Here is a 15877-nt window from a genome sequence, read left to right on the forward strand (position 1 = left end):
AATACAATATTTGGATAAAGTGGCTTAGTAGGAAATCCAGATTCATTTAAAGCTTGTAGTGATGTATTCGATCTATTACAAAGCTAACTTTTGTTAGTATAGAAATATTTGTTTTTAATAGAAAAAGAATGTTGACTGTAACATACAAATGTATGTGTTTAGAAGGAGTGTGGCTACTTTTATTAGGCCTAGAAAAGGTACTGTAAATAAACGTGTTGTTTAAAAAAAAAGAGAAAAGAATATTTTAATTAGATTCGTTACATATGCTTTTTGCAAACTGTAAAATTTATAGAATAAGAAATACTAGGCGTAAGTGAAATACCAGAATGTATTTTGAGGTCTTAGATATTGTGGTTTTCGGTCCTACAATGTTTACAGTACATACAAATACATCAAATTAACTTCGCGTGAAATTCGTCAAAGATATGTGCCGAAAAAGCTTACGAAACAACAACGTACAAACCGCATTTCTAGGGCATAATACAGATAAAAGTTTATCGTTTTATTCATTTTTAACCGAAACGGCGGAAATAATACGAAAACAATATAAAAAAGACATCCAACTGAGAACACTTCAGAATCGTGCCGCCGGACTTAACTTATCCTTTGGAACGTAAAGTCCTATTGTTGTCAACAAAGATCGCGACTCTTTCTGTAACAGCGGAAAAATAACAACCTCAAAAGAAATTCATCCAAGTCTAAAATATTTACAAGTTTTAATTGAATGTCAGATGTACAAGAATCCGTTATAATACCGGTACCAATCAATAGTACATTAAGTAAGAACTGAATTTCTTAGTATGAAGTAGTTGTAATAAGTATAGTAAGTATATAAGTATAAAGTAAGACTACGATACTAAAACATTAGCAAATAATTAATCTCAGTTTAAATAAAATCTGCTTCCAATTGGGACCACTTGAGTTTCTAATTATCTTATAATATTCTGTTAAGATATAACAATTTCCAATCACCCTACAATTGCGCATGATGACCACAAACAAACATATACCACCAATGAGAAAAAAAACTGCTAATATACCTGACCCCTTCCCAAACGCCCTCCTCTCCCGCCACCAATCGCCGTGATGGTAGTGGTCATTGATTGGAGGAAGGTTATTATCAGCAGTGTAAGAGAGTAGGCCTACATTAGTGAAAGAGATATATTAAAGCACTGTCTACACAAACTGTGCCCAATGGTAGGTATATTCCCAAATATGGTATAGTGATATGACATCATCATGTCCATATATGGGCACATCACATTTTTTAGTGTCACATAAAGTTTCATAGTGTAGACAGAGCTGTAAGAGTATTAGTGAACGAGAAAAGAGATACTTATGATATTATAGGACGATTCTAGTTTCGTCGAGAATAATCTTTGCATTAATTCAACGAAAACATCATGATGAATGTTCTAACTTAAATGCCAATTTCTTGCTTGAAAGACTAAATTAAATTCTATATCGGTTAATGATAGCTATTAATTGATTTAACAAAATTTGGCAAAATGAGCAATCCTTGCGGACCGCCCTGCACTACCTAAAACAGAAATTGAACACCTCTCGGCTCAGGTTAAAACACCCAGGTTGTGATTTCTATAACATGGTTTAGAATACGTTACCGTTAATTACTTTTTATATCGCGTAAATCGGCCCATTGGGACGCGCGCGTCGTAAAGCACGTGCGAGATTTCTAAGCTCTCGGCTGGACGCATCTGGTTCTGTGATTGCATTGCATTTTTTCCTCAATCTATCAGTCTAAGTAATACGGAATCTGACGTTTTCGAATTGAATACAATCATGAAAGATTCACTACTCATTTGTAACTGACAGAATCTTGATAGAGGAATAATTTTTGAACTTATCACGGATTTCATAATCAATTTTGCAAGCTTCTAAAGAACATTACCAGTTCTGCTATCCCATTTTTTCCTCATTACATCTCAAATTATTAATTCAATTTTACGACGATTTATTCTTTTAGGTAATTTTAATAGTTGTGATTTACGAGTTTAGTATTGCTCTGAGGATTAGATTGAAAAGGCAATTTCCTACTTTATGATTTTTATGGGAAATAACTCTGATACTATTTTGTTTTTTTCAAGGCTCATTTAAAGCAACATGAAATCTTGCTGTCGACACCGCGTCTCAGGGGTTTCTGACGTCATCGCGCGCGCACAAATATTTCCCGGGACTCAGATTAGAATAAAAAGAAACATAACTGACTTTAAAATAATTTTAATAATGTGGAAGATGGCAAGGTGTTGACGAGTAAATGTCTTCTTTTATGTTGTTTTTGTTTTCTTTAAAAAAAAATTATAATTTGACTTAAACATGGAATAACTTCTTGTCTTGAATATTTCCTTTCTCAATTTAATTTTTTAATGATACTTTTACACTTTTTGTCATTTTTTTAGTACGTTTAAGTATATGTATATCTTTTTAATTGGATTTGCGGATAACCGACATTTCTTTGTTTTTGATCGACGAAGACAAATAATATCTTATATCTTGTTTAAAAAAACTGAAATGTTACACATTCAGGCCTATAAAGAACAAAACATATAATAGTGCATTTTTAATCTATTTTAATGTTTTCTTTCTTAGTTTGTGTTTAAAAAAATTAAAATATATTATATTATAAATTTGTACTGAAGATGGCATTAGAAAGGAGTGCCTTTCATTTTGTCGGTGAACACATTTTCATAGAAATCAGGATAGTGATGTCAGCTTGCATCGAACAATAACTTGAAGTTGATCTTAACAAGATTTGCAACTAATCTTTAAATTGAGAAAACAAAGATCAACTCACTAATCAATTGAAAATAGTCAATATAAACAATGTTAAAGGTAATTGAGATTTGAAGTGAACTGTGCGCATGCCCGAGGCTTGCTGCACAAAACAAGACAATCAATAGGAAAACATGAACGGGGAGATTTACTTTCACAGATTAAATTATGTGTGCTTGAATGAGTGTCTTGTAACAAGGAGATTAATGCAATTAATTTTAGGATACTTAATGAACTTAAGTATTTAACAATTAATAAGTATAAGCAGTATGTTTGATTCTTGCACAAATTGAAACAATGTATCCCTTTTTTAAACACGTATAAATCGAAGGTTATTTCACCAAACACGTCACGTTCAACATTTCTAATTAAAAAATACTTTCAATATTTACGTTTGGTTAACAACTATGTTAATTCTCCTAATGTCAAACATCTTTATGTTACGATATCATCAGTTTTTATTCATCAAAAAAATTCGAAATGATTTTTAATGTATTAATTTCAAATTAGTATTCATGGGTTGTTTAATTGAATTTCGTTTTTCATTACTTCCTGTCCTGGTGAATTTTTATTGAATAAAAAATTGAAATTAATTTGGAAGGATTGACGGAATACGAAATCTACGTTTTGAATGTGTTAACTCAAGGTTGTAAGATAAGATATTGATTGTCTGCTGCTGGACAGCCTCTTATTAAAGTCCCCTGTAAAAATAGATCGTTAGCTTACTTGAAGAGCATCAATTACATATTCGATATCAATCCGCATCGGTGTCTTTGAAGTCAGTCATCCGGGTTCTGATTACCATGCAGAAGGGAGATTTTAATTCTTCAATTAATAGACAAACACTTGCATTCGATGTAAATCTTTCTGGGTTCTACTACTAGTGGCAGCTGGATAAGCACACGGTCTTCCAACATTTAATCTGTTCCACTTCGATTTGGTGAGGGGAGAAAATTGGCGGGAATTGTGACTGGTCTGTCGTCTGGGGAAATCAGTTGCCATGTAGTTTGACGACAATATCTTAAACTTTGCACGATATTGGAGAAATCAAATTGATTTCGGGAACTTAGTTTAAGTTTATGAAATGTATATACATTGATGAGGATGGTATTGGTAATATTGGGATATTTCATGACAATAATTAGATTTGAATGAACGTAATTTGACAATTATATATCTTATGATCAAGGGAGTTTGAAAACGAATGATGAAACTTTCATATGCATATTTAAGTAGAAACGTGCGGTATAGCCTAATTATTGTAGCTACTGGCTACTTAGATTTGATGAAGAAGCAAATACCATTTACAGTACATCCACACTCATGTCTATTTTTTTTCTATTATTAGAAAACGTTATGCAGCACATGATTGCCTCATCCACTCCACTCCTCTTTCTTTACTTTAAAGTTTACCGAGTATGTTTGTCACGTAGAAAACAATATATTCACTGAAACTACTTTATCTGTGTAATAAGCCACATTATATTTAGCACATAGAAGTTAAAGCAAAATGTAAAGCAAAGTTCCACAACAAGTGCTTACGGATTTCAAGTATTAAGTTAAGCTCAAAATCTGCACATGGTTAAATATTACAGTTGGCAATAACTTTAGAAATTAACAATGATATTGTTCGAAGTGGGATAATCAGATGTTGAATTGGAGAAGAGCTAAAATCAGAAGAAATGACAAAAGAATGAAGAAACAGCTAAAAGCAGAATAAATAACAAAAAAAATAATGAAGAAATAGGTAAAATTAGAAGAAATGACAAAAATCAGAAGAAATAACAAAAATGAATGAAGAAATAGATAAAATCAGAAGAAATGACAAAAGAATAAAGACATAGGTAAAATCAGATGAAATGGCAAAAAGGAAGCCAAATATGAAAGAAGAATTAAACGAATAAACTTACATGTCCATGTTGGTCCAAGTTATTATTGGTGAGTTTCATCTTACTAAATGCAACCACTTGTTTCATCCAGACAGCACCAGTAGCTGGTGAGTCCGGGTGGATGTAAAGTCTTCCTGGCATGTGTGGCTCAGCTTTACCAGTAACTACCCACTCAGAATTGTGGTATTTATACCTGGTATCGTCTACAGGTACGATATCCATTAGAAGTATGTATTTAGCGTGTGGATCCATACCCGTAATACTCACTCGAAAAGTTGGAAACATTCGTCTGTGAAAAGAAGATAAATTATTGAATAACTTTCTCTGGATAAAATTTTGAAACACTTTTTAGTAAATCTTACAAAACTAAAGATAATTTAAAATATAAATTATTGAATGACTTTCTCTACCTAAAATTTAAAACACATTAGTAAATCTTACAAAACTAAACATGATTAAAAAGATAAATTATTGAATGAGTTTCCTTGGATAAAACTTGAAACACAATTTAGTAAATCTTACAAAACTAAAGATAATTTATAAAATGTTATGTTAAATAATAACAAATACATTTCGCAGTAAACTCAAGCGGTCAAAAAAAGTATTTCTTTACAAGAAGAGATAACTTTTTAACTATTGAGCGAAATTCATTTGAATTTGCCAATACCACTGCATTGTGACATACAGTAGAGGTGCATTGTCTTAGCTTGAAGTTAAGAATTAAGACTACCAAATATCTCTCAATTGTCTTTATTTTGTTTGATGAAGAACATGATGTTGTGTCTAGGCTACTTTTCATGTTCGCCGTAAGGCCTATTATTTGTTTGCAATCAGCCACACTCAACACACGATGCTATTATTTCTTTAATTCTTAACAGCTATTCAGATACTAACAAAGATACTATCTGCATATATCCAAATGCTGAAGGAGCACATTCATTTTTATTATTTTATTTTTAAAATCAATTTCAATTATCAGACTCGCACGAATTTAATTAAAATTTGTCAATCATGCAACATTCATTTGAATTTTTCGAATATTATTTTAATATTATAAATACATAATATACATTTATGACCTTAAACTAACAAAATACACAACATTTTTCTTGAGGAAAATTAAATATAATTTGTGAATGTGTTATTACATTTTCCTCGCATAAAAACCTCATATTCGTAGAATATAAATCAGTAAAAAATGATTGATTTTTATTGGATGTATCAAGGTTAACATTGCGGTTTAAAAATTGAAATAAACGTTTATTTATTTCTCATAACTCATCAACGTTGACACGTTATTTAACTTTTAGTGTTACAATTATCGTTTTGCAGATTTTTACTTCGATAAGAAGGTAATGGAATAAATATTTCTCATAAATAAACGTTTAAAAATGAAAGACGCAAAACTTTGTCACTTTAAATGATACTTAACTTCAATCGCAAGAACCAAATAGGATATACAAAACACATTATTTACTGTCCCCATTAAACGCATCAGAATTGATTTTACGAAGGTAAAAGGATGTCGGTAAAACGCGTCAGCAAAACACACGTAAAAACGCAAATATTGGTATTAAAACGCTTCAGTCAAACACAGGTAAAAACGCAAATATTGGTATTAAAACGCTTCAGTCAAACACAGGTAACAAAAAGCAGAACAAGTCTGAAATTATTGTAGTACATATTATAAAAAGCGTTATTAAACGCGTTACAAACATATGACATGTATGATTCGTGTGGACATAAGAATATTCTGGTAAGACCTATGTAAGGATCTGAACCCAATACATTGAGATTGGTAAGCAAGCAATTCAAACACTAAGCTTCTGTACCACTTGAATAATGCTCCTTGATTCGAAATTTAATTTTTATCTTTCGCTTGAATTGAACCCGAAACGATGATTCGATAAAACATCAAGTAAATGCGAGCGTTTGTCGAAAGATGTAGCTCTTTTGAAAGTTAAACATAATCAATATCTTTATCAAATTAGATTATAATCAAATCATCAAGTATCGCAAGATTAAACAGCCAGTTAAATAAATTCCTGATAAAATATCACAACTAAATAGCAAATGTAAACAATTTCCAAAATCTAGAAAATAATAAATATACATATTGGATGTTAAGTTTTCTTTTAACGCCAGTACGGTAAATTTTTTTAAGTTATTTTTTAAAATAGTTAAATCTTAAGCTCTGTCTACGCTATCAAACTTTATGTGATACGTGATGTGATCACTACCATATTTGGGTATATCACTCCATGTTTGGGCACATCACAATTTTTGTAAAACTAGTTTCATAGTGTAGACAGAGCTATGGTAGATATTTTAGAACAATCTATTCACAAAGATATTCATAGATGACGACATTTATGTATTGTGAACAGATTTTTATTCTTTATATTTTATTATTATTTACTGAATCTTAAACATGTAATTTTAAGTTTTATTATTATTTACATATACAGTAATTGTAAGTTATCAAAAATACAGATTTTCTTGAAAATCGAAAGCACTATCATTTATGCTTATTGAATGTATTGCAATTTTCAAATCACTGCAATAAAAATTCAATTTCCGAAAGCATTTGTCCAGTCTATTGGTTTGTTTATTAATATAATTTTATCGGTGGTAATTATTATCGGATACGATACGACCACTGAGACTGGAGTAGTACACAACGGTGATTGCTGGCTCTGTTGTTGTTACGTCGTAAATTCATTTTGTTGGATTACCGTGAAACTGATTGAAGATTTATGAAAATAATATGCCTGGTGAATGAACATTTTATTGACTTCATCTCGGTTACAATATTTTGAAAATTATGAAAATGCATGATAAATGGGAATAAAGAATCCATAGAAAGACGTCAAAAAGAGATGTTGATAACTTGCTATGCAAACCATGTCTTAAGATGGGTCTCAGAGGACCTTGCAATTGCGCCAAAGCGTCTGTTTGCGAATTGCAATATGGCAAAATTAGAAGATAAATTGCGTTTGCCTCGGTTCCGCCTCGCTAGAAAACCATCCGAGCATAAAGATGGTTAAAAAATCTATGCGACCACAATAGTCTGCCTCACAGCCTCGTCCAACAAACTATTTTAGTTATAATTTATTTTGATTGTTACAGAATTTATTTCTATATATTATATTTTCTAGCAATTTTGATTTTCATTGTTTTTTCAAATGGAGACTGACGTAATTTTGATTAAGATCGCTACAACATTGTAATAATCAATTTTTCATATTGGCGGGAATGTTACTGCGCGTCGTAAATATTTCATCGTCTGATTCAATGAAATTGATATGCATTCCTTACGTTCATCTCCTCACAACATAGCGTTCTATTTAACACTCGATTATTTTTCAATAACAAAATTAAATAGCATAATCATACAATCTATTATTCATATTTATTTCCCCAAATATGAATTCATGTTTGGAATTGTGAATTATTTTATAATAGCATTTTGAGGTGATAATTTTCGAATGTTCTCTAAATAATCATGACACTTTCTGTAGGACTATACCGTAGTTAAAAGAAAAACATTTCTTAATGAAGCAGGCGATGTTGATAATGCTTTTGTTTGAGAATCTTCATCATAATTATCAACATTATCAAAAGAAGTCTGCATTATGTGTTCTATGAGGCAGAAACACACTGTACAAATTTAATGTGTCTTATTACCTTTTACATAAAATTTCTTCGAGAAAAAAAAAACAATGACAATTATAATACGAATGTATTATTATTATGGAAGATTGTGGAGACAGAGTTGGCGTTTGAAGTTGCGATGTAGTTGATGTTTTTATCTTCTCTACTTTGTTTCTGATAATGGTAATTTCATGCCTAATTAGTTAGTCCATTAATGAAGTATATTGTATACTTTGCATATACTAGTGTTATGTTGTTGAGCAACGCTGGTTTTATATCTCTTTTGGTAATGGCTACGGTATGACTTTAAAGACTTCTGCTAACTAACATAAAATACAGTTTGCTGATCACGCTACTTTGACCCATCTACCTGGGTAGCCTACATAAAGACAAATTCTAAGTAAATTGGCTAATAATTGTACGCAATATAATACGCACACGCAACTTTTTAAAAAACGCAGGTTTCTGAAAGGGCAAAAATATTGGAATTATACGCGTACGTAAAATACAACTAATTTTCACTTAGAACGACTAAAATAGAAATCTTCAACTTTCCAAATGCAGAATTTCGTAATCCTAAAAAATGTAACTGTTTACATGACAGAATGAAAGATTTACTTTATTTATTCATTTAAAATTTGTTCATTTCCATTACAAATAGGCCTACTTTACGATGCATGGTACACTTTTATAACCAGTTGTTTTATTATCATTCATTACAATGATCAACAGTTCCTTTAATGATGCGCAGGTGCAGTCAACGTCTGCCTATACTTTCATTCTAAGTTACATTGGTTTGATTTACTAATTTTTGTCTGTGATATTAATATTTAACACACGTATAACGATATACAATTTCAATGTTGATCGGGTTTAACTACTTATACTCCCATACGTATATAAATCGCTGTATTGCTATTTAATGATTCGGAAATCGCGTTCATTGTTTAAGCGCTGACAACTGGAACGCTGATTGGGTAACAATCGTTGCCCTGTTGTCCGCGTCCAGTTAGCAACGCGATGCACGCGTTACACCATTGGTTGAAATCGATTAAGTATGGGCTTCTATCCTTTTATAGATCATAATCGTGAGTTATGTATTTCAATTTTAGTTACCCGATATACCTTTAAAGTTCCGAAGCACATGATATGGTAATAAAGTGCACTGCTTTTCGTTAAGTAGGTCTAGGGTTAGGATTGGTTTTTTTTAACGTTGAGAATCGATGTCATGATTTTGATTAAGGATCCGCGATAATGAACAACGATACAATACTAAATACATTTTACTGGTAATCATACATTCGATACCATTTTTATTTACATATAGTTTCATATAGTGTTTTCTTCGCTTGTTATGTCATCTTCTTGGTTTCCTACCAACTAAATAGTAATCGTATTTCAATTATTATGTTAGGCATACATATTGTATTATCCGTATTTACTACGGTATATTAACGTTGTTGAATTGTGTTATAGGCCTAAAAGTATAATATCATGGCGTAAATTTTCATAATGTATTTGACGAAATCAATGATAATAAAACCACACACACACAAAACCAAAGTGCTAAACAGAGAAGATCGAGGTGCTAAAGGAGTATTTAAAATTGATGAAGATAATAAGTGGATTAAGATTCAACAAACAAGGTTTGATCGGACTACTGTCAACACGAGGAGACAAATGAAACACGGATGATTCGATAATATAACACATTAGATTCATCAACAAGTATATACGATCATTATACCTGATAACAAACAGTTACAAATTCGTTTAAATCAGTTCAAAATAATATCAATCAACAACCTATTGTTTGAACGATCTACAAACAACACAATGCTTTCATAAAGATATAATTTTTATAATTTATATTTACTGATGATACAACCGCATTGTTTTAAAGCTGTATGTACACACAAGAGAACATGCCCATGTGTTTGTGTAGTCGATTTACAGGGTGGATGTGCATACACACGATCAATAGTGACCATGTGGAGGCATCGATAGCATAGAGTTTTGCGTGGGAAATATCAAACAATCAATGTGGGTGCTTTATGTCACTGTATGTGAATAGACCATATGAGGCCTACCGTGATTGAAACAACCCTTCCGCTTCATTTAATCGTCGTACAATTCAAAGTGGATTACAGAAGATGAAGCAGTTTTATTGTTTAAATTGATCGATAACTGTTTCAATAAATAGTTCTAAATACCAATTGAACACACGATATTTAAATCTAGGAACCGTACCCTCATTCTCCCTTCTCCTTTCATGTCGATATACTAGACCTACATGCACAAACGTACGCGTCCTACATTGTATGACGGATTTACGAGTACAGTATAAGTTCGCGTTATTTATACCGCACGTTCTACGCGCGCGTAAAATATCGGTAAAATAGTTTACAACGCAGCGCATGCGTTTAAATTCTAAATCCGTTTCGTTAAATTAAGAATAGGGCCTACAACAAAATATAAATACGTCTAGAACGAAAAAAAAAATAGTAAAGGAACCCAGAAGTTAAAAATCAGCTAACTTTATCATAATAATATAAAGTCTAACTTGAAAATAATTGTTTTAATATAATTCCGATCCCAGAAACAGTTCTTATTTAATTACCATTTAAGTTATTGTAAACGTATGCTTCTTTTCTTTCTTGAACTGTTTCTAAATACATGTTGAATGAAACTAGGATCATATTTTTCCAAAATGTCGTTTGAGAATATTTGGAAATAAACGATTATAAAAAAAAGGTAATCTAAATATAACGGTAAGTGGTAAGACATATTCCTTGTCCATTATTTTCTCTTATATGATTCACAAAAGGAGATCAAATCGTTGACTAATGCACCATTTACGCTTCTGATTTCAGAGTTAATGCTTATACTAAATAAGTATGACGATTTCGTCACTGTGTATTAGCTATTTATCACATCCAGACTAGCTAAAGGGTGTGATGTCAGTGAGAAATATCACAAAAACCCCATCTACTCCCCAAACAATCAACGTGAAAACAGAGCAGTACATTGGAGTGTTAAGTACATCGCTAGAGTTGACACTTCGACCGTTTAGACCGACTGTTGACGAGGCGAAACCATCGGGGTGTGTGTTTCAACGGGTTGCCTCGTTTACGCGCACGTCGGGTGTATGGCTAAAACACATTTATTTTTTTGTTATTCATTGAAGTCAACGTTGACTTTACTAATGCGATAAATATAGTACTGTGGTAACCTACTTGTTTAGGGACTGTATTTTGACGAATGCAGGTGACAAATTGATACGGTAATAACAAAAGATTGACACAATGAAATCATTGTTAAGATTACAGAAGAGTGAAAATTCACTCTTTCCTGGTAAGATTGTAAGCTTAATTCACTCGATTTATAAGGTAATAATCTTAAATCAGTGCTCAAATAAACATGTAGGCTGATCGTGTGTTTAAAAAAAAATTAACAATATCTAATATGTGCATTTGAAACACACGGTATAAATAAATGAATGGCCTCAAATTGAAATAATATACTAATAAAATTATAATTTGCCTTCCTTTATTATGATTATTCATTTTTCCAATAATATTGCTGGGCATGAGTTTGTACTCAAATCCTTCAGTTAAAAATGTTTACCTAACAGGTCTAATAACAAGTAATGCTCGAATTGTATACGAAGATATCACACTTTTTATTAGGTCTGTATCTATTCACATTTATTATAATAATTTATTATGCACAATTCGTATTGTTCTGCATTCAACATTTTTATTGCATACTTAGGCCTAAATTAATTATTATACACGAACTTACCGAAACGAAATAGTGACATCGAAATTTAATAATAAATAAAAATATAACATCATCTAAATAAAACTAATAATTATGAATTATAAAATAGTTTATCCATCTTGTAATTGGTGAGTTACTCGCTAAATTGGATGCGTATGAAATAATAATAACAATAAATAAAAAACGTCTGTTTAAATTTAGTACAAAATACAGAATTATATTTTATACACAAAAATACACGATAGATAATAATAAAGGCAGATCATTATCGCCTATGAATAAACGAATATGATTATTCTGTTAATACTCGAGTTGAATTGGTTATAGACCTAACGATGCTTTTATGACTTTAGACATTATTTTGTGTCTAGATGAATTTACAATCAAATCTCCGCAGACCAATATTTACAACTACATTTTAGATATTAACATTCATATTTTGGTGTAAATAAAACGTTTTTAATGTTTTCGATATTGCGGTCTAAAGCCTTGTCTACATTATCAAACTTTATGTTATATACAGTATATTATATACAGTATTCGATTAAACATTAAATTTACTTCCTTTTATTAGAAACCCAATTTAATACATAAACTTAAATTCATGTCATGTGTTTTGTTTAATTGAAGAAACCGGGTTCAATTTAAAGAATTCCCAACAATTATTTATATTGTATAGGCCTCTTATAATATCGGATTATTCTTTTGTTCAAATTAATTTCGTAAATACTATTTACGAAACTATGATTTGTTTGAACAACCATTGTCTTTTGTTGTTATTTTTAAGTTATCTTTTTGTTTTCATTTTGTTTAATTACGTAATATTTTATTTTATTGAGTTTTACTTGACCATTTTACATCGTGTGAACGCAATCGATTCAAAAGGTGAATGGTCAACAAAATAAGCAGCAACTTAATTCTGGACAATCTTCTTATAAATGAGATTCTCAATCTGGATGTAGACATTATCAACGGTGTTCTTATATTGGTAGTATTTACAATAATTCGATATGAATAACGCACATTTTGTGTAAATTGTCGCCGAGATTTTGGCAACGTCGCCAAACAGTCGCCTGAAACATTCGTGTTAACACCTCACTTCGAAATCGAGAGAGCTTTTCATATTGTAACAAATCGAACCGACTTTGGTTTAGAGTATGAAGAGAATTACATCAACCAACGCAAGGCATCTGTTTTCTAAAATAATAATCATATCCGTTTTCCTCTAATTCAAAGTAAATTATATGTGTCGATTGGATGTTTTATGATGTGTAACTCGCGTGTGACACGCGTGTAAATCGAGAGAGCTTTTCATATTGTAACAAATTGAAGAGACTTTGGTTTAAAGTATGAAGAGAATTACACCAACCAATGTATGGCATCTGTTTTCTAAAATAATAATCATATCCGTTTTCTTCTAATTCAAAGTAAATTATATGTGTCGATGGGATGTTTTATGATGTGTAACTCGCGTGTGACACGCGTGTAACATTCGTGTAATATTCAAAAAGTATATATACCACATGTGTTATTAAGATTTGTCGAAAAGTATGGTACTTACCGTATACTTCGTTAACAGCTATATATCGTTTTATTTATATCGTTTATTTTTATACGGTAATACATTAACGATTATAATAAATAATAATTATATTATAATAAATAATATTTCGTTATTTATAAGTAGGACTGTGTAGGATTATTATTAATATAGGCTAATTCTCATACATACAATTATTATCATTAATATTATCATTAATTATTTTCATTAATAAACATGAACTAAAATAATATTTCATCGTGGTGATTTGAAATGTGTATTTGATCGACGAAGTCCGCAAATGGCATTTTAATAAGACGGAATTCAGGAGAGACTCGCGCGCGTACAGCGATATCAATTATTCAATAAGACAATGGAATATTCGACAATTTATAATTGAATAAAAATATAAAATAATCATATACAAATATTATAATTAGCATTATGCGATGTATCATGTTGTTTTCTATTTAATCCTTCTATTGTTGTCTTAAACATTAAACATTTTTTAAATGTTCTTTCTTTTTAAAATGTTATTTGAGGCATTTCAACCCACAATGCTTTTTGTTTGTATTGGAGTCTTTTGGCTCTTATTTCATTGTTAGAAAAACTGGTCTGGTCTAGTAAACGTTTATTTTCTTTCTTTCAATCAATAACAATAAAACAAATGAATAAGGTATTAAAAAAGAAAGTATTAAAAAGAATAAGGTATTAAAAAGAAACCATTGTGTTTTATTGTATTATTTGTCTTGTATATTTATTTTGATTTTGACCAAATAACCAAATAAAATAAATGAATGAATGAAATGATAACAAATCAATTGATAGTAAGTTCGTTTATTAAGTAAAGATAGGTCTCAGAATTACTTGCTATAAATTAGTTAATTATTGATGTGTAATATTAAAAAATAAAGTTGATAGACAAACCAAATTAAATTATGAATATTGGACATTTTTATTTTATTTATGACAAGTTTTGTCTAAGTAAACAACGTATTGGTCTACATCCGAAGTCAATTGAGTGTTACATTAAATAAGAATCACAACATCCCAATAATGTTTACTTACAAAATCATTTCAAAATATTCGTTCAGCTGATTGAAAATTAGTCGTCATATCTTGTAATAGTTAACTGTTAGCTGCCGTCGGCTGTTAAAATACGCGCCAATAATGTAATAAGCGACATAAGTAAATATCGTCTGCGCGCAATGAGGACAAAGTGTACAGCGCGCCTTAATAGTGTTGAGTACATCAAGTTAATTTATCATTGAGAATTAATGCTTTAAACGATCGGACCCACTTCCTAATCTGATTAATACAATGTAGCAAAACATTTTACAGCGTAGGCCTACTTGTCCCCAAGCTGATAATAATATTAGCGATTTACACTACCGCGCAAATTGGTAGTTCCTAAGTGGAACCCGCAACGTTTGATCGAATTTGTAAACGAAACATTGAAATACTAACAGGATTATTGAGTATTAATATGAACATCGCTGCGCCGTACAAGCAAACAATTGGCGAAATATTACACGATAAAATGGCGGGAAATAATGTTGTAGAAGACCGTAGATAAACATTGCGATTCTCAAATGTTCTGACTTGTTCGCTTAAACCAACTTTTATTTACCCCAGGCACCACGTGGTTATTACGATTGACATTTCTATAAATAATATAGTATTAATGGCCACACAGCCAACGGCTTGGTCCGAAAGCGATTTATTGAATCACAAATGTGAAAGATTTGGCGCGGATTTGAACGATTTGGCGCGGATCTGAACGATTTGGCGCGAATGTGAAAGAATCGGTACGATATTTGAGAAATGTGTCACTATCATCACAGATACCGTGTTGCCATCAACGAACAACAAGATAATAATTCGAAGCAATGGTGATGAATTTCTAAGAGGAATTTTATCGTTTAAATTATAATAATGCATAGTTCAATATTTCTCACATATACCATCGGATTAAATTATCAACTTGCTCTTCCACCATAAGCTGATACGTAATGGTCTGTAGCTACCAGTCATATAATTAGTTATATAATACGAGTAGCAACAATTTAATATGTCATTTACATAAATTCGTTTCGTATTCGTTTATGCAAAAAAACTGAGCCAAAATATTACTACGTTATATTGTTATATAAAATGTATATACCCTCCTGTTATTGGCGAATTTATTTTGCTGTTGGTTGGGTTTGGAAATAAAATAAAT

The 15877-nt window shown here is 31.0% G+C and overlaps 1 protein-coding gene across 1 annotated transcript in view; it reads right to left on the bottom strand.

Annotated features, from left to right (window-relative positions):
• LOC144835785 (uncharacterized) overlaps positions 1 to 15877 on the bottom strand; it is a 32835-nt gene that overhangs the window by 9786 nt on the left and 7172 nt on the right. Inside the window, exon 3 of the mRNA XM_078690871.1 lies at positions 4701 to 4968. Within this exon, the coding sequence (XP_078546997.1) occupies positions 4701 to 4968 (268 nt within the window). The remainder of the gene's footprint in view (positions 1 to 4700; positions 4969 to 15877) is intronic.

This window comes from Antedon bifida, chromosome 2 (assembly GCF_963402885.1).
Source record: "Antedon bifida chromosome 2, ecAntBifi1.1, whole genome shotgun sequence".
Taxonomy (NCBI): domain Eukaryota; kingdom Metazoa; phylum Echinodermata; class Crinoidea; order Comatulida; family Antedonidae; genus Antedon; species Antedon bifida.